At 41.3% G+C, this 18,844-nt stretch overlaps 1 protein-coding gene across 1 annotated transcript in view; it reads left to right on the plus strand.

The window, feature by feature from the left end:
• Positions 1 to 459: 459 nt before the first annotated feature.
• The window catches only part of ANO7 (anoctamin 7), a 60,520-nt gene continuing 42,135 nt past the window's right edge, over positions 460 to 18,844 (plus strand). Inside the window, exons 1-10 of the mRNA XM_054983788.1 lie at positions 460 to 481; positions 2,953 to 3,060; positions 3,876 to 4,015; positions 5,685 to 5,742; positions 6,379 to 6,489; positions 8,731 to 8,896; positions 9,852 to 9,942; positions 10,713 to 10,809; positions 12,956 to 13,099; positions 13,179 to 13,316. Of these exons, the coding sequence (XP_054839763.1) occupies positions 473 to 481; positions 2,953 to 3,060; positions 3,876 to 4,015; positions 5,685 to 5,742; positions 6,379 to 6,489; positions 8,731 to 8,896; positions 9,852 to 9,942; positions 10,713 to 10,809; positions 12,956 to 13,099; positions 13,179 to 13,316 (1,062 nt within the window). The 5' untranslated portion in view covers positions 460 to 472. The remainder of the gene's footprint in view (positions 482 to 2,952; positions 3,061 to 3,875; positions 4,016 to 5,684; positions 5,743 to 6,378; positions 6,490 to 8,730; positions 8,897 to 9,851; positions 9,943 to 10,712; positions 10,810 to 12,955; positions 13,100 to 13,178; positions 13,317 to 18,844) is intronic.

Consider the following 18,844-nt stretch of genomic DNA (forward strand, 5'->3'; position numbering starts at 1 on the left):
GATTTTGATTTGTTACATGTTTTTGGAATTGTGAACTAGTAGCCCTGGTTTTCTTTTTTACCTTGTCCTGTGCAGATATGTTTACCCTGAACATTTTATGTGCTTCATTTGAATGACAGGAAAGGTGATAGGAAGTGCAGGGCAGCCTTAGTTCTTTCTGATCTGTCCTGTAGCATCTCATTGTCTTGACGTTTCCACTGTTTATCCCACACTTTTCTTACCCTTACAGTCTAGGTTTCCTTTTTGATCAATCACCCTTGCTTGGTGATGTCAACAGCTGTTATTTTAACGATCTGCTCTGTGTATCTGTTCTGTCTCAGACTTTATCCTTGCATGGGAATCAGATTATCCAGATTTGGAGGAGCAAATGGGAAAACATGAGATCCAGAGTCATAAGCGAGGGAAATCACTTGAAATGCACAAAGTATGGCGTCAAACTTTTCTAAATAATCTCCAGAAGGCAGGGTTGCGAATGGAAACGGTAATCAAGTCTCTGATTTTAGTGTTTTTTCTGCTTTTTATTGCCTTGGGTCTTATCGGTAGTACCATTCTTTGGGGCATTTTTCAGGTGTGTCAACTTTCTTGTCCATTCATGTCTCCAGTCCCCAGATTTAAGTATCCTCAGATCCAGACTACTTGGCTGTCAGTATATAAGATTAGTTAGCCAAGAATGTGTGTCCTTATCAAGTGGGACCATTAGCTATTTATAGGAGATGATGCTAAAATCCTATAAATATGAGAAGCTGAATTGATCAGGAGCTTCTTCTTAGAAGGAATTCTTTGATTGTGACCTGCTTATCCTTAGGGTAAGACACTGTCTTGGGCTCATGTAATTGCTCTCCTTTAATGATCTCTGTAGTGATAATGAATGGTATGGTTTTCTGTTGATTTGACCAGTATGAATAATGCTAAATAAGTTTTAATAAAGATTTAGAATGAAAGCACAGACTCTGTAATAGTATTTACTTGTGTACTATTCCCAGTAACAAACCTAAAATACCAGGAGTGAAATGATCTAATATCTAAGTAGATGCTTAGGGCTAACTAAGCATCTAAGTAGATGCTTAGGGCTTCTTAACTGCATGCCTATATCTGAATCATTCTTGACTGGAGTAATCCCTAACTATATGCAGGGGCAAATCTGCTGCTTGCCAAGCCTCTCCTGTAAATGTTCTCCTAGCTCGTTTTCCCCCAGACAGGTTTATTTTTGATCTCGGTATCTAGCTGAGGAAAAACAGGTTCAAAAGAGCCTGGAAGCATTTGCAGGGGAAGAGTTAAGCCCCCTGCCACTGATTTTTTGATGCAAATGACCCTGCAGTAGGATTACATAGCACAAACAGGATTTGGAGTTCTAAGCTAGCACTGTAACATGTATACCCAACTCTAATCTCACAACAGTTATACAGTAACATCAAATTCAGCTTCATTTGACTCTGTCTCCTAATATGCTTTTAAAATCCATCTTCACCTTTGTTCTGTTTCTTAAAGGTTCTGTGAATAACACTGCGGATACAAATATACCTTTCTTTGCACCCTTATTTTTCTATTTTAGTTGAGTTGTGCTTTCTATGAAGAACTTCGTGTAACTTGAAACCTTTCTAATAAGATCTGTTCATAACTTTACATGTTTGTTTCAGCTCACTTCTCAACTTCTACTGGGGGGGGGGGAGCCTACAGGGACTCAGAACAGTTTCCCAACCTTTTTTCCATGGAAGAATGCCTAAATTAATTTTTCAAATCCGAAGCAACCCTTATGAAAATGTTTACATGCTAGAAAAAGTTGATGGTAGGGAGCTCAATTCAATGGCTGATATATTATTACAGCTTTATTTGTAAATGGTGATATAGATATAGATGTCAGCTTACATTGTCAGAAAAAAGTGAAGCATTTTTCTTGTCTTGTTATATAATCTTTCCCCCAAATATCAAAACATCAAATCAAAATAAAGTTTACCTAAACATCAAAAGAAAGTTCATATCCAAAGTCCATATAAAGTTTACTTATTTATTTCTCAATTTCTTGTGGAACCATAACAATATCCTGTGGAACTCCTTTAGTGTGTTTCAGGCTGAAATCTGTTACTTTAAGCCACTCAGTAGTCTGTTTTATAGTCTGTTTTTATGCTGTGGTTGGGATTTTAATACTGGATTTTAATTAATAAATGTTAATGATTTGCTTTTTTATTATGTTTTATTTTGTACAATGCCTCAGGCAGGTTCCTTGGAGAGGCAGTCTAAAAATGTTTGAAGTAAATAAATACGTTCAGTCCAATATAGCTACCTGATGCTAATTAAGCCATAAAGAGACCCGCAACTGCACCATTCACTTTAGAAAAGGAACATTGCTGGCAGATGTGCAATAAGTAGAACCAACACCATTCACTGGGATAATAGAAGGGCCAACTGTATTTAATTTTATGTTGATCAAGGGATCTGCAGCACCAGTGTGCCAACTCCTTCTGTACCTACCTGCAGTGTGGCCCATTGATGGGATGCTGAACAGTTAAGCCTCCTCCGTCTCCGCATCCCAGACTTTATAGACAAGGGTAGGTCCGTTAACTGTGTGCGGATCAGTCTCCTCCTTGCTAAACACTTTATTGCTCAAAGGAGGTGTGCCACATCCTATCCCCCAAGCCACAAGGTCTATAGGTCAAGTTTAATGGCATCCCTCAAGGTCCACTGAACAAAGAAGGGATGGAGGTGGACAGTGGACCCTTAAGTGATGTATCTTCACCCCCAACACTGCGTGCGAAGGAGTCTTCTAACCCCATTGTCTGGGTCTCTCTTTCCATGGTCTGCAGCAAATCTTGTATCCTCCCAATCACCTCTGTGAGGGATTGGGTCTGAAACAGCCTTCTCCTCTAGGAATCACTAAACTTTTACAAGGAGATGTGCAGCAAAGAAATTTCCCTGCAGTTAATGAATACCATTGCTTTCTTCCTCCTTTTCCAGCATGTCGCTCAGAATGCAAAGAAGCTGGTGTACTTTGTACTGCTGAACGCCCCCTGGAGTGTGCTCTGTTATTATGCTGAGGATCTCCGACTGAGGGTCCCTCTGCAGGTGAGGATGTTGCCATGCCAATGCCATTAGGACAAATTTACTTTCCATATAGGTTGTGCTTGGTATTGTGGTGTATACAAACTGTAGGTGATATGCTAAAACTGATTCTGGACTATTTCACTTCCAAGTGCAGGTGGGTAGTGGTTTCTTGTTTAGATATTATGCTATACACATCAACACACATTTAAAAGGCTAGCATATCAGCCAGAAGACTAGACAAGAACCCTTCCCCATAATATCTTAGTTTTCCATGCTCCAGGAGTTCTTTATATGGAGAAGCATTCAGTCCTGCAGTTCCTTCACTTGAAGCCTCAAGTGGTACAGTCCAGAGTTTCACTAACTCATTTTCTTCTTGTGGAGTTTAAATCTTGGTGACTGGGCAAAGGTGGCAGTCAGCTTGCATCTCTTTATACTTCACTTCAGCTTGGTACAGTTTGTAGAAGTGGAAGAAGCAGTGCAGAGGAAGGGATGGAGCCTTGCCACTCCCCCCCCCCACACCATTTCTTTTCATTCCCTTCACGCTCAAAGATTGATTAATTACAAACAAGGACCTGATGCATGTCATAAGAAAATAGGTGCTGTTATCAAATAATGAAATGTAATGAAGTACATAAGAATTTGCCCCATCCATTTATATGCAGCTATGCTGCTCTTCTAAACTCATCCGCATGCACTTCTTGGTCTCTTACAAGTTGTTAACCTGGTTATCCACTGCTTGGTCCCATGTGTTTCTTTTAGCTCCCTGGTTTGGATAGAGACACTGCTGCCAGTGTGCCCTACCTAGCTAGCAAGGTTCTCCTCTACTTTTTCCCCAGGCTGTACCCAATCAGGCAGTGCTTAACTGGTCTCACAGGCTCCTGATAAAACTGGGCATCCCTAATATTCTCTACGAGGAGGTTCCTGACCTGCCCTTGGATTACTACACCTGCCGTTTTAAGGCAAACAAATTACCATGGTAAGATTCCAGAATTTCAGCTCTTCTCCCTTTCTTTCTTGGTCTACCCTTAAGTTAAAATATATTCACTCAGACCCCTTGACAAACAATGTGGGCATATTTACATTGCATGCCTTGATTTAAGTCATCCCTCTTCCATGATAATCCTGAGAGTTCTGGGGTGTGCGTACTAATGATCACTAAAGATCTCTGAGAATTCACAGCACCTCTCCAAACTACAATTCCCAGGATTTCTTTGGGGGAAGTCATGACATTTACTGTTGTAAAATAAGGATACAGTGTAGATGAGGCTTTTGGGAACACTAGTTCAGAGTGTTCATCCCTGTGTGGGATGAATGTATGTCTTAGAAGGAAGTATAGTGTTCTCACCTTAGGTCTTATTCTCCGGTCTCGGAGAGAGGGATTAAACAGCTTCTAGCTTTTTTCCTCCTCCTCCTCCTTCTTCCAGGTCAGTTTCTAGGCATTTCACTGAATTCCAGAGCAATGAGGTGTGGCTGCCACCAGTTCCCACTTCATATTTCCTTTCCAGTTCCCTCATTACTATATACCTGTATAAATATGGGATATAATTTACCAGAATAAAACATGTATGGGTGTAAAATCTTTCCTTGCTTTTTCTGGGAAAGATTTAGGATTATGCTTTGTGCACAAAAATGTGCTTAAAAGTGTGCTCCACAAGTTTTATTAAGACAAGGAGTAACTAAAGTCATTCCATGATAAAAATATCTGTTATAGACTTTAAAATGTTTAAAACAAAATGTTAACCAATTCTGTCACAAATGCATCCTTAATAGTACGTTACTGCAAAGTATTATTTATTGATCTGAAGTATGATATGTTCTCTTGCAGGGTTTTTTTTCTTCCTTTGTGTAATTATTTCAAGATACATTGATGATTTTTTTTGTTAAAGAATTTTATTTAAAGAGAGAAAATAAATTGCATAGTATAAAAGTTATGCAGATTCTAAATTAGACACTAAATTAAAAGTAATACAATCTAATACAACCAATAAGTATATAAACAGTACAGTTATAATAGTTTTGGGAGTAAAACAAGCAATATATTTAAGTTTCTTTGACCTGATAAACAAAACATTAGATGTATTAATGATATTGAGGAGAGTGAAAACCCCAAAAAAATCATAAAACAGGGTAGGAAGATTATCCCAGGGGCTGATTTTGGGAGAACTTCTATATGTGATAACAACACATTTTCCTGAGCATTTTAATAGTTCAAACTATATGTTGCCCAGATTATTTCTCTTCGGACACCATCTGCTTTAAATATTGTGCTTCTGAATCAGGAAAGGTAACAGCTTTCATTTGGTAAAGTCTACTAGACCTAGGTTTAACTCCCATATTAACATACTAGATTCCATTCCTTTTGAAGCTGGACTAATGTTACATAGAAGATTAATTCATGAGCTCCAATCTGATATAACTATAATATAATAAAAGTCCATGACCTTTTGATCATCTCTGGACTTTGCTGAGGGGGCCCTGTGATTTTCTGTCTGCCTTCAAGACTGGGTCCTGGGGTCTGTCCTATATTCTTAGAAGGTATGTCAATAAGAAAAGATATGGCCATGGAGAAGAAGGCCTGGAAGCATCCTCTCTTCCCTGGGATTCAAATCTAGTATGTTCTCACTCAAGTTTTTCTCCCCACACAGGTTTCTTGGGAGTAATCACCACGACACCTTCTTCAGCAGCACCCAACGACACAGAATAGTAAGTCCCAAGCCAAGGATGGGGGGAATGCAGGCCAGGCAGTAGAATGCAGTGGCAGTCTGAGGACGTAGCCTACTGGCTTGGTGACAAGCTTGGCTGTTCTGTTGGTAATCAAAACAACCAAAAGAGGAACACTGAAGTTAGAGCCTCGTAAAATAAGGATTGACTTCCGTAGTGTTAAGGGACGCTACAGTAGCAGGTGGTTAAGAGGGAAACATTTCGTAGCATCCTTCATTCTGGCTCTTATCCTCACCTTCCTGTTTAATTTTTGTTTTAATGGCAGACTGCTTGTGCATAAGTTGACCCACACGTACACCTGATTTTGCACAAACCTTGACTGCTTTCTGCAGTTCCTTGGTTCTCAAAGTTCCCTTCCCTTTTTAAAAAATTGTATAGAGCACATAAGGTGCTACATCGATGTCTAGGTGTCAATTTGATATCATCTTTTAAAAGAAAAGAAAATTTAATTTTGTTCTCCATCTTAAAGAACAGATTGCTGATCATCATTGCATACAAACTAGGGATGCAGTGTTGGGAAGCAAAGCATTGAGAACAGTAGTAGACAGAGAAGGGGGTGGTTGATCACTCTGGAAACAAAAGCCCAATCCTGTTTCTCCTCTCTCTGCTTTCCACCAGCTGTATGAGATTCTGGCCACCACATCATACGGTGATCCAAAGGAAGGGCATGTTGGAGTGGAAAGACTGCTGAGCGAAGAGGTATTCACAGCTGCGTTCCCCCTGCATGATGTAAGTGGGCAGGCAGACTCTTCCTAATCTACTTTTACTCACATGGACAGGGGCAGCCTAGCCAGAGTAACATTTAAGAAGGAAACAAGAGATTTCAGCATTTGAACAGGATGCCACCAAGGACTAATAAAATGCCATGCTCCCAAATCAGCTATCCTCCTGCTGGATACTTATATCTTATGATGTGCGCAAGGAACAGAAGCCCTAAAATCCAAAGAATGGAGGTAATTCGGTATAGGGGCTTCTTCTGTAGTGCTTGCCACAAGACTGCTGCCATATTGGATAAAAATGGGCACTTGGTGCCGTCATAGGCTGCAACAGATAAGTTCACCATTTTAAAGCCTCTGCTTCTTATGAGAAGACCCATTAGGCAGTGCCGGCAGTGCAAAGCAGACTTCTCAGGCATGGGGTCCTCTCCACAGTTCAGTGAGCGGAAAGGGGATTCATAGGTGGTGATGAAAGAGTAGGTTCACATGTAATGCCCAGCTGTGCTTTGGTACTACAGAAACAAGTGTTGTGTTTCACCAACTTCCTTCACGTTCCCAGCCTTTCCGCCCTTCATGTACTCTAATTCAGTTCACTCATTCCAAGAAACGGTAGTATCTGCTTTCACGCTGAAGTGGGTTGAGAAACAAGTGCAAAGTAGGTAAACAGAGAAAGGGGGTGAAAGGACAGTAGAAGCCCAAGGCTTATTCCCATGCCTCCAAAGTAGCCTTTTGTGTTCATGTGAGCCAAAATCACCGACCTGTATACACAGGGGATTTTAGGAGCTTTGTTGATTGTTTCCATCTTGGCATTACAGACCCTGGTCTCAGTTCTGCTGTGAAAGCATCATAATGGTTTAAAAATGATGAGTCTCGGGGGGTAGGGTGGGGTGGAAAGATTGTTCGTCCCTTAAAACAAAACAAACTAGAAATTCAGTCACTGCCACTGGAGAGAGAGAGAGAGGTGTGTTATCTTTTCAATGGTACTCATGCAATAGAGAATTTAAGCATTAAAAGTAAAATCACCCTTGCTAAGATGCTAAGAATTGTGTGGGCTTGTGAAGACAAGGGTTGTGCCTGCAACAACCACACATCCATAGAAGCGCAGTGGTAGGAAAGGTGCTACCTGAAGAACAGACCCATTACTAAGTAACACCAGGCTGCTGGGACAGGTTCCGTACAACACAGGTGACAACCAAAGAAGGCTGAAATGGAGCCTTTTGCATCCACACACCATTGCTCATTATGCTATAGCAGTCATTTGCAATTGGATGTTGCTATGTGGATATGCTAATCCAGTTGCAAATGACTGCTATAGCACAGTGTCTAAAGATGTGTGGATGCGTCCCGTGTTTCCTTACAATCGGCACAAGAATGTTTTGATAATTTTTTTTAGTAATGAGATCATAAATATGATAATTTAAGCAAGAAAGCAGGCAATTTCTGTCAAAAGATTTAACACCCATTCTTGCCCCCTGTGAAGTAGCATTAGAAGTTTCTAGGAAGGCATAAAATTCTCTCCATCTTTGTAGGTCTCTCTATTAGAGCAGGAAGCAGAGAGATGACTCTTCATTCCAATCAGTTCAATGCTTGAGCAGCTGTTTGGACAACAAGTCTCTATCTGTGCTGATAATTGATGCCAAGAACCAGTAGATGACGCTCTTTTAAATAAACTTTTGCCTTCCTGAAGTCCCTGTCTTGTGCTTTAAAATACCAGGCATATTTGGCCTGATTTCTCTGCCCTTGGAACAAGGGAAAGGTTTTCAGGGCTCATTTTGCTTTCAAAATACTGTCTTTCATTTTGGGAGCTAAACTGCAATTTGATTTCTACAAGGTAAATAACTTCATGGCACTAATTAAGAGCCCCAGTTTACAGCTGCTAAACCACATTCAATGTATGGCAGAGGTATTTCACTGGATTTATTCAAGCAGATGATTCGCTTTTTTCAGCCATCTAGGTTTCTGATACAGAAGGAGGGGAAATGATAGATTCAGAACTTTTACTGATGAGAGAAGAAACATATATAATTCAAGGATAGATAACCCTTTTTACCATTATGGAAGGAAATATTTAATTTTGTACAAAAGCATGTATGAAGAAATAATTTCCATATCTTATTATGAAATATAATTGTTGATATATGCCAATAAAGGCTAACTTGAACTTGAACTAACTCTAACAGTGGAGTCATTCTTCTTAGAATTGCACTGTTAAATTTGTATTTGAGGTCAATAATATTTCATACTCTCCCCAAAGGGTCCTTTCAAGATGCCATCAGAAAAGCTACCCTCTAATGAAATGAATCAGAGGCAGATTCTTTTCCATTATTGGGCTCAGTGGAGTAAGTGGAAGAAATACCAGCCTTTGGATCACATTCGCAGGTACTTTGGGGAGAAGATTGCACTCTACTTTGCCTGGCTTGGTGAGTACAAGGTCCTTTGCCTCCGTTTGCCTGTACCTTGGTTTAGTGCTGGATAAAACTCTGTGTGAACCCAGCAGTGCTCTGCTGCTCTGACTAATGATGCTTTCCTTAACTGAAACTAGTGAGACTTGATAAATGATAGCATATTCTAGGAATAAGTGTGTAAAATGTGCATTTTGACAAATTACCTCTGCCGATAAGCAGAGAACTGGAGCATATCTATGCTCCAGACTAACAGCCATTCCCGTTTCCCAGGGAACTGTGAGGATTTTAAGTTCTTTGTGGAAATTGACTAGGGATCGCTAAGAAGAATTCTTAACTCTTCATCGAACTGCAGTTCCTAGGATTTACTGGAAATATCCATATCCATGAAATACACGTTAATAGGTTAATGCAAGTATACAGAACATGGCATTTGAGAATCACTGCTGTGCTCAGGATTCCATTTTTCAATATATTGAAGGCCACATGGCCAGGTCAGCCATGTTGCCATCTGTAATCTGGAAGATACATGTGCACTTGTGAATGAGGCCCACTTTCCAATCTGTTCCAGATTTGCTCTGGGTAAACCAAAGTGTAAGAAAGAAACATTCTTTTGGCTGCCTTTCATTCCAGTGCTGAAGTTGTTGTTGGCTTAGATTTTACACCTGGCTTAAGAGATAAGGCATAGGAACAGTAATCAAGGGATGGTTTCTCAAAAATGATGATGTTCCAAAGCGAGTATTGAAACATGAGAAACAGAGAAATCAGAGAGAGCTTAATGATCTGAAAGCCCCACACATTTAATGGCTGTGTGAATACCTAGTGGTGGTAATGTCAAGCATGACGGGCAGATTTAAAGTCCTTCCTTGTATCCAAAGCTGTAGATCCATTTTAGATAACTGGTACTGGGGAGGTGGAGAGTTGAGTTGCTTTGCTTCTGCTATTTCAGTAAGCATTTCCTCTCCTATTTTAGGTTTCTACACTGGGTGGCTCTTTCCAGCAGCGATAGTGGGTACCCTGGTCTTTGTAATTGGCATCTTTATGATGTTTGATGACATACCTGTGTAAGTATTGACTATTTTCTTCCAGTCTTTCACAGCCCTGTTCAGGAGAGCTACAGGAAAGCCTTTAGGGCTTTGTAAAACCTAGCTTTCTCATGGTTATTGCAGTGCAGTGTGATGCTTGTAGTTTTCTTGAGTTGTGTGATGCTTCAACATGTCCAATCATCCAAAATGAAATACTTGACTTAACGTGAATCATCAAATTTCTGCTGCTTGGATTCCCAAAGTGAACATTGTCATTCCTAAGATTCAGAAAGAATGTGAAGGGAGACTCTGCTACTCAGCAGGTGCCTGTTCAACTGGTTTCAAGCATTGAGTACCCAATACAGTAAAGAGCGAAGCTAGATGTGACACTGGGAGATTTGTAAATAGATCTGCTGAGTGTAAATATGGGGAAAGGGGCATCTACCTTATCTCCCTCTTCTGTTTAATGGACTTCAGTGAATCTGCATCTATTTGCCCCATATAGGACACTCAGGCACTTGTATATTTCTTCCTGTGGAGCCAATAGCAGCAATGAGGGAGGGGAAATGATGTACGGGGAAAGGATTAAGCCTCAATAATCCAGATTTTACCCCCTCCCCATATAGCTATTTATTTCTAGATTAAAATATCATGGGAGAGCTATTTATGGATCTCCCAATATTTCATCTAGTTTGAACAGAGAAACGAAGAAGTTTCAGAAGAAAATCAAGGACTCTACAGTGTGCTATTCAAATGGGTTAATTATTTTCTTGTCCCCCCTTTTGTTTCTTTCCTTGTGTGAACTACAGAGAGGAAATCTGTAACAGTGGGGGTAAATACCAGATGTGCCCACTTTGCAAATCCTGCCCATATTGGAACATCTCCACCATTTGCCCAATGTTTAAGGTAATGCTCAGAGCTCTGATTAAAATACAATTTAAAATATGCTGAGAAATTATCTTTAAGCTATAGTAATGCTATCTTTTACTGCCAAGATGTGCCCAGTGTGAATTGTCAGACAAAAATATTTCCTTTTAATCACTCTGAGTGGCATAGCTGCTCTGCTTCACAAACTTTTTGAATGGCACCCGCCCACTACCTCAAGTAACGTGCACATAGGGAAAGTGCCACATAGGGAACGGGGGTTAGACCGATTGATGGAATATAGGTTTGTCAATGGCTACTAGGTCACAGTGAGTAAAGGGGTAACCTCCATAGTCAGAGGCAGCAAACCTATGAATACCAGTGCTAGGAGACAACATCAGCAGGAGGCCTTTGCTTCTATGCCCTGTTTGTTGGCCCTTCAGAGTAACTGGTTAGACCTCAGTGTGAAACAGGATGCTGGAGTAGATGAACCACTGGCTCTGATGCAGCAGGGCTGTTTATGTTAAGTCTCTCCAGAAGGTCCTACTATACAGACAGTATATATGTTCCTATTTCACTTTCTAACCACTTAACCATACACCCATTCATCATGTCCCTGTATCTTTTACACCTCTGTTGTGCTAATATTTAAACAAGCGTTTTTTAAAAAATTCTTAAACTCAGCTACCTATGTAACATATATGTGAAAAATAAGCAAGCACTGGAAAATGTATGCATTTGAATACATGGGTTAGATCCAGACTAGTTGTACAAAGTACAAATTTTTCCCTTCCTGAAGCAGCCTGAAATACCCTCTAAATCCTGTTCTTTGGGAGAGTTTCGATGTAGTCCTGTGTGTAGACTTTGGGTTGCATTATCCTGATGTAGAATTTGCATTTCCTTGGCCCAAGAGATCCTCTCCTTTAATGCTAATTTTCAAAGTGTGTATTATGTTGTAAGTGGGCATTTTGTTCTAAAACCTATCCTATACGTAATCCTTGCTTTAAACATCTTGTACAAGTTTTACTAAGATCAAAAGAAACAGGAATGACTTATTATCCTAACTGGGCTGTTTGAAGATTGCTAAACAATGTTGCGCAGAAAAGACTAAAATTATGTACTGATTATTTGTATAATATTACCACTTGGGTGTCTTCTGTAGTACAGTTTTTAATGCATTGTACAAACAACCCTGTTTATAACTCGTAACACCAACCAGTGTGTTACAACAGCAGATCCATGCTTTCCCAGGGTTCGCTGACCCTCTGATCATTTATTCACTTAATACTTTAAATCAGACCCCCATTTCCCACTTACGGTTGGGACAGACCCAGGTTACCAGGCATAGGCCTACTGCCATTGTGTATACCTGGACAAGAAAATAGAGGAGTGAAATCCCCAGGGAGACAGTCATAAACAATCAGTATTTCATTACTATTTATATACATTTATTACAAGTGATTAGTGCACAGTGTAAAGAATGATAATTTCATTTCAACATCAGTCAACCAATGCATAGAAATTATAATCCTGTTTCAGTCTTTTCTTTGATCAGGAACAGGAAAAATGCCACGATGAGTCTTTCGGCGTCTTCCAAATAGTACAGCAGCAATTAGAAGGCAATAAACATGAAGGCTAAGAGCTTGCCCGCTTGCGATCCGCTCGTTTTGAGACTCTTCTTCCTGGCTGATATTTATTCCATCTTTCATCTGATTCTGAAATCTCTCATCTGTATTAAGGAGTAGTGCATTGGTAGAAGAGTCTCAAAATGAGCGGATCTCAAGCTGGCAAGCTCATAGCCTTCATGTTTATTGCCTTCTTGTCAACTGCTGCTGTACAATTTGGAAGATGCTGAAAGACACACCATGGTGTTTTTCCAGTTCCTGATCAAAGAAAAGACTGAGACAGTCTGTCTATAATTTCTGTGCATTGATGGATGTTGAAATGAAATTATCATTATCTTTACACTGTGCACTAATCACTTGTAATAAATGTATAAAAAATAATAAGGAAATACTGATAGTTTATGACTGTCTCCCTGGGGATTTCCCCCCTCTATTTTCTTGTCCTTGTACGGAGACCTTCCCCTTTTTTGTTGAATTGTGTATACTTGGTCTTACTATCCCATTGTCCTTGCCCAAGTCTATTTTGACACACTCTTGTCTTCAACTCTTTTATGGCTTTTCAGGCAGGTCGCCTCTTTGACCACGGTGGAACTGTCTTCTTCAGTATCTTCATGTCTCTGTGGGCAGTCACATTCCTAGAGTATTGGAAGCGAATGAATGCCACCCTGACATATCGCTGGGACTGTTCAGAGTTTGATGATATTGAGGTACTGGCTTTTGGGAAGCATTGATGCAGCTCGAACCCCAAATTGACTGACGGTAAACTTCGGTTGGTCTTTGTTGCAGGAACGACCGCGTCCCCAGTTCGCTGCCATGGCTCCCATGATGACTAAAAATCCAGTTACTGGAGAGGAAGAACCGTATTTCCCTAGGCAAAATCGTTTCAACAGAATCGTTGCAGGATCGATGGTCATCATTATAATGGTGAGGGAGCTGCTATTTGTGGGTAGAGAAGTCAAACAGAGCTGACTTGAAAGTGAAACTCCTTTTGACTGCACTTATTTCTTGTCTAATCAGTCTTCATTTGGACAAGAAGTAGAACATTTATCCTTTGGGCAGACTGGGAAGTTAAAATAGCCCAGGAGCAAGCGAGGCTGAGTGGCCCCTACAGGGCAAGTGGAACTACTGGGGCTTGGCTTGGCTTGCTCCTGGCTGCCAGTAGCCCTCCAGGGATAGTTCCAACACCGGGAACTTTCCCTGCAACTTAAATGGCCTGTTGCCCAGTTTACCTTTTCTAAGAACCTTGCAGCAGAGATGAGGCAAACCATTTTCTGAAAACTGCAGTAAAGTGTAATGGAGTTTAATTTAAAACGTAACAGCTGAGCTGTTCTACTTGTTTCTCTTGAATGGCTATGGTCAAAAATGGCAGTTGAGAAGGGATGGATAGAGTGCACGCAGCTGTCTTTGCCATTTCCTATGGAAAGTCATACAAGAGCACTGGGAGATATGAAGAAGACAAGATATGTTACCTGTTGCTATTTCTCCGACCCTTGACTTACTACCAGTACTGTTTGTGTTGCTTTGGTTAAAAATAGAACTTGGAAACAGATACCCAGAAAGCAAGTCATAGTTTCAGAGAAGTCATAGAAGTTATAGTCTGCTATAACTTAAGCTAAGAAAGCCTGTTGATGGGTTTTCACTCCAGCTACAAACGGTAAAAGCCCCTGCCGGCAAACAGAATTGCTATAGCTAGATAGATGATTTTGTGTGGCAATGATTTCTCCTACTGTATCGAGAGACAAACCTTGGAGAGCATTTGCTGTCTTATGATTTTAAATGATTATGATACTTGGTGCCAAGAAAAACATTTTCTCAAACAAGACCTGATTTAGCTACAAACCCATGGTGGTATTGTGTGACTGTGGCATCTTGCATTACGGCAGTGAAGGAGCTGAATTTTTTTTCTGAACCCTTTCAGATCTTTGATCTAATCATAAATGCAGACAGTAGCATTTTCTTTCATACAATGACGTTGCAAATAACCCTGCAGCTGAATCTATATCCTGATGGATTTAATGACTTCTGTATTTTGACTAGACATGTAAAATCGCTTTCCATATAACCATGATATTAAGCACCTATCATGAATCAGATTGGGTGGTGTTAGGGTCAGAACACATGAGACAAACTTCACATGAAGAGCACTTGATTGGTCCCACAATCTCTGCTGGGAAATGGTAGTCTAACCCCCCCGCCCCCAAGCGAAGTGAAATTTCTTGCAAAGAACAGCTGCTCAACTGAAGAGATTGTCTTTCAAGAAGATTCTCTCAAAGAGAGACTGATTCTCTTTCAAAAATCCAATCAACTGATTTTGCTTCAGCTCAGAGATGGAGGTGGGGTGGGGGGAATCCGAGCTGCGATTCCCTGCTGGGAGGGACGAATTTCTCTCTTGCTCGCAAAACACTTCTTTTTTTCCCCTGTCTCTTGTTATGTCATTCCCCCACCTACCTCAAGTTCTCCTCTCAAGTTCTCAGAGGATTTTTGAAAGAGGGAGATTGTGTGCGCGTGTGTGTATGTATGTGTGTGTGAGAAACTCCCCTGTCCCTCCCTGACAGAGAATCACGTTGAGCGGATGGTTTCTTAAACTACAATTCCCAGGGATCATTGTAGAATCCAACACTTGCCCATGAATATCATGTGTTTTGACCCTTGGTGTTTAGAGAACTGGTGTAGGACTAGGGAGGCTTGGGCTCACATCCCTATTCAGCCATATTGCTCATTTGGTGAGTATGAGCCAGGCATACATAAGGATAAAATGGAGAAGGGAAGAATCATGTACATTGCCCTGAACTCATTGGAAGAAGGGAAGAAAAAAATGTGATAGGTCGCTTTATGGTGGGAACTTCTCAGTTGTGTGTGATTCCTTGATCAGTTTCTAGATTCAGGAAGAGCTCAGAAGGGCTGATTTGTGGTGTGGTAGCTGCTGCTACAGCTTAGTCACTATGACAGTGACCTAGGAAGAGCTTAGTTCAAATTTCACCTCTGCTACAAACACTTAAGACTTAGGCAAAGCTTTCTCTTTCCGTCTCTGTTTCAGTTCTCCATCAGTAGTATGGAAATAGTGTTTTCCTACTTGAGAACAAGTACCAAATGGTACACACACAAGCATGTGCAACATTACCTAAGGGCCACCTTTAAACAAAAAAACAAAAATAGAATCTTCCAAAAGGCAATCTGGTCACTTCTCCAATCCTGAACTCCAAAGGCTCCCTCCCCTCCTGCTCTGGGCCTCTGCACATATTTTTAGTTGAAATCACTGTTATGGAACTATTTCTGAGATCCCAGTTGCCTGTCTGGAAGCATCCTTTTCGTTAGGGGTTCTGTTGGATGTAACATCTACTTTGGCCTTTACAAGGCTATTCTAAGGATTAATGAGGTAGTGAATGTGTAGCTCTTAGAATTTCACATGCTTGAGGACTTCCGGTCTGGAATAATGGTGACCTGACGTTGTTCAGCTGAGCTGAGCGATCAAGAGTTTCTGCTGGGGCAGGACAGGTACACCGGATACCTGCTGCCACTCTTCTTCAGGGAGAAGAAGAGCTAGGATGCTACAAGACCCAGAGAGTGTGTGATCTTGGTGCTGGGGGGAGTCCTGAATAAAGGATTTCTCACAGCACCTTGAGGTCCCCTCTGAGATGGGTGAGCTTCGATCTCTGCAGAACTCTTTTGAGTCAAAATTTTGGCATAAGGCTGCCAGAATCCAGGCTTCAGTATCAGAATTTGATCAACTTTTTTTTTTTTAATACATTTTTTTTATTTTCATAACTACAAAACACTACACCAGACTATCACAAGGAAAGGGGAGAGGGAAGGAACAAATGGGGGTGGAAAAAGAAAAGGGGGGGGAATGAACTACAAACACTAAACACTACACTTCAATGTTTCCCTTCATACTGTCATAATACAAAAATAGCTCCATAGAATAATGATGGAGTGGTTAATCATACAGAGAATAAACATTTCAAATTCTGATTAAACTTTCCTCCCCCTTCTAGGTCCCGGACGCAATTCTCTCTGTGCAACCGCTGTTGCGGTGCTCTCCTCCTCCTCCTCCCCCCCCTCCGGCTCCTCCTTTTCTTCGTTCTCGGTGCAGCAGAGTTCTGGGTTTTTATTCTCAAAATCCTTTAGTTGATCTTCTGATAATATCTTATAGGCCTGATCTTTATATCTGAACCATATTCCTTCCGGGAATAACCATTTGTACTTTATTCCATGGTCCCTCAGAAGAGCTGCAAACTTTTTATATTTAAAACGCCGTTTCCGGACTAGAAATGGAACGTCCTTCAAGATCTTGACTTTCAAACCCATAAAGTCCAAATCCGCATTGTATGAGTTATATAGGATGGTGTCCCGAATCTTTTTAGATGAAAAGTCAATAATGATCTCACGAGGCAACTGTCGCTTTGTTGCATATTTTGAAGAAGCCCAACGGACCTCCAAAATGGCGCTTTTAACCTCTTCTTTAGTTGTCCTCGCGGGTGTCGCCAGTAGTTCCGAGACCAAATCCCACAGATCCTCATTTTCCTCCTCTTTCACGTTTTGGAGACGCAAAATTGTCTGCGTTCGTTCCACCTGTAGCCCGATCAGCTGGTTCTCCACCAACTTCAGCTCCTTTTTTGTAGCCTTCACAAGTGACGCACTTTCCAGAGCAGACTTTTCTGCCCCCCCCCCGCTGCTGCCTTAATGGTTTTCACCTCGCTTTCAATTAAGCCCACCCTTTGATCAGTTTCGTTCAGCTTGTCAACAAAGGGTTTTATGGCTTCCACCACCGCCCTGCGCACCAACTCTTCGAGCGACTCCCCCTTCAAAGTAGCCGAGATTGACTTACCGAGAGCGGGACTTTGCTTCCTTGCTGCCATTGGGGGGGGGGGGCGCCAACAAAATTCTGGAACTCAACGAAGGGGAAGAGCGAGTCTTCTTCAGATCAACCTCTCCTTCACAAACGCTTGTAAAACAGAAGGGATTCGCTTGTTTACAGGCTTCCGCCTGTTTCTTTTACTTGCCGTTTCTCGTTGCCCGGCGGCACTCGAGGCGCCGCGCACATCTGCCGGCCTCCATAGGGACAAACGGGCAATTCCCCCCCGCATTGATTTCGGGGAGTTCTTCCCGCCGCGTCCCGGACCCTGGCTCCCTCCCTGGGAGTCCTGGGGGCTAATCCTTGCGGATCAGCCGCCCGGTCAGGGTGCCCGGTCGTTTCCTCCCGGACCAGCCGAGAGGAGCGTCCGGCATGGCTGAGAAAATGAAACCGAATCAGAATTTGATCAACTTTGAATGCAAGAAACAGCACGAACAACCCAAAAGGAACAAAACAAGGTAAAGATTACTATCTAATTTCGGGACTAAAAAATAAGAGGAAAAGGACATCAAAAAATGAAAATAATTTACTGAGGTGGTTGCAGATAAGAGGAAGAAGGAAATCGAGGGAAATTTGAGATAATTTGATTAAAATTGAAGCATGAAAAGAAGGGAAAATAAGACTGTTTACACATACCTGCGGTTTTCGTGCTGATAACGACGGTGAGAAAGGGGAGGAAGTGAGAAGAAAAAAGCGGAGGAAAAATCGCGAGACTGGGAAAGGAATAGAGGACTTTGAATTCCTGCCTAGAGGGGAGCTGTTGCCGGATGTTGTCAAGGAAGTGGTGAGACTACAGAAGATTAAGCGGAGAAACATCACGAGACTGTGGAGGTGAGAGGAAGACGGGAAGTGAGCAGTCGCCATTTTTGGAAGGGAAACAGACAAGAAGTGAACTTACCATAGAGAAATTGCTCCCGACATCTTGGTAAGGTCAAATTGGAAAAGTTATAAAACATAAGAAAAATAAGGGGAAATAAGAGTACAAATTAAACGATTGGACTAAGAAGTTAAAATAGACTGAGTAAAAGAAGAAATTGAGGCGGGGGATTGATTAATTTTAACAACGGAGTTGAGAAATAGAGCCGCGACTTCGAGCGGTGCCAAAGTCAGTCCAAGGATGGCAAAAAAGTCTGAAAAGGAGAAAATAGAGTGGCAAACTGCTATGGAAGTATTAGAGAAGAAAATGTTGGAAGGTACGAAAGAAATATGCCAAAAGATGGGAGAGGATTTGATTAAAAAACTGACTAAAAATATGAAAGAGCTGATGAAGGCAGAGGTGTCAGAGTTAACTAAGAACATAGAGGACATGAAAAAGGAACTGCAATCAACAACGCAAACAGTGCAAGAAGTGGAGCAAAAGACCAGTAATATAAAAGAAGAAAATCAAAAACTTCAAGAGCGTGTGGCAGTGATGGAATGTAAAGCAACAGAGAATCAGCTGAGATTTAGGGGGGTGCCCTAGACCTTAACACAAAATCTACAAGAACGAATTTTTAGAGAAACAGCCAGAGGAAATAGATGCTAATCTGGATTTGGTATATAGAGTGAACTCCGTATATGCACAGCAGAAGAACTTACCGAGAGACGTAATTGTACA

The sequence above is a fragment of the Eublepharis macularius genome, chromosome 6 (assembly GCF_028583425.1).
Source record: "Eublepharis macularius isolate TG4126 chromosome 6, MPM_Emac_v1.0, whole genome shotgun sequence".
NCBI classification, from domain to species: Eukaryota; Metazoa; Chordata; class Lepidosauria; order Squamata; family Eublepharidae; genus Eublepharis; species Eublepharis macularius.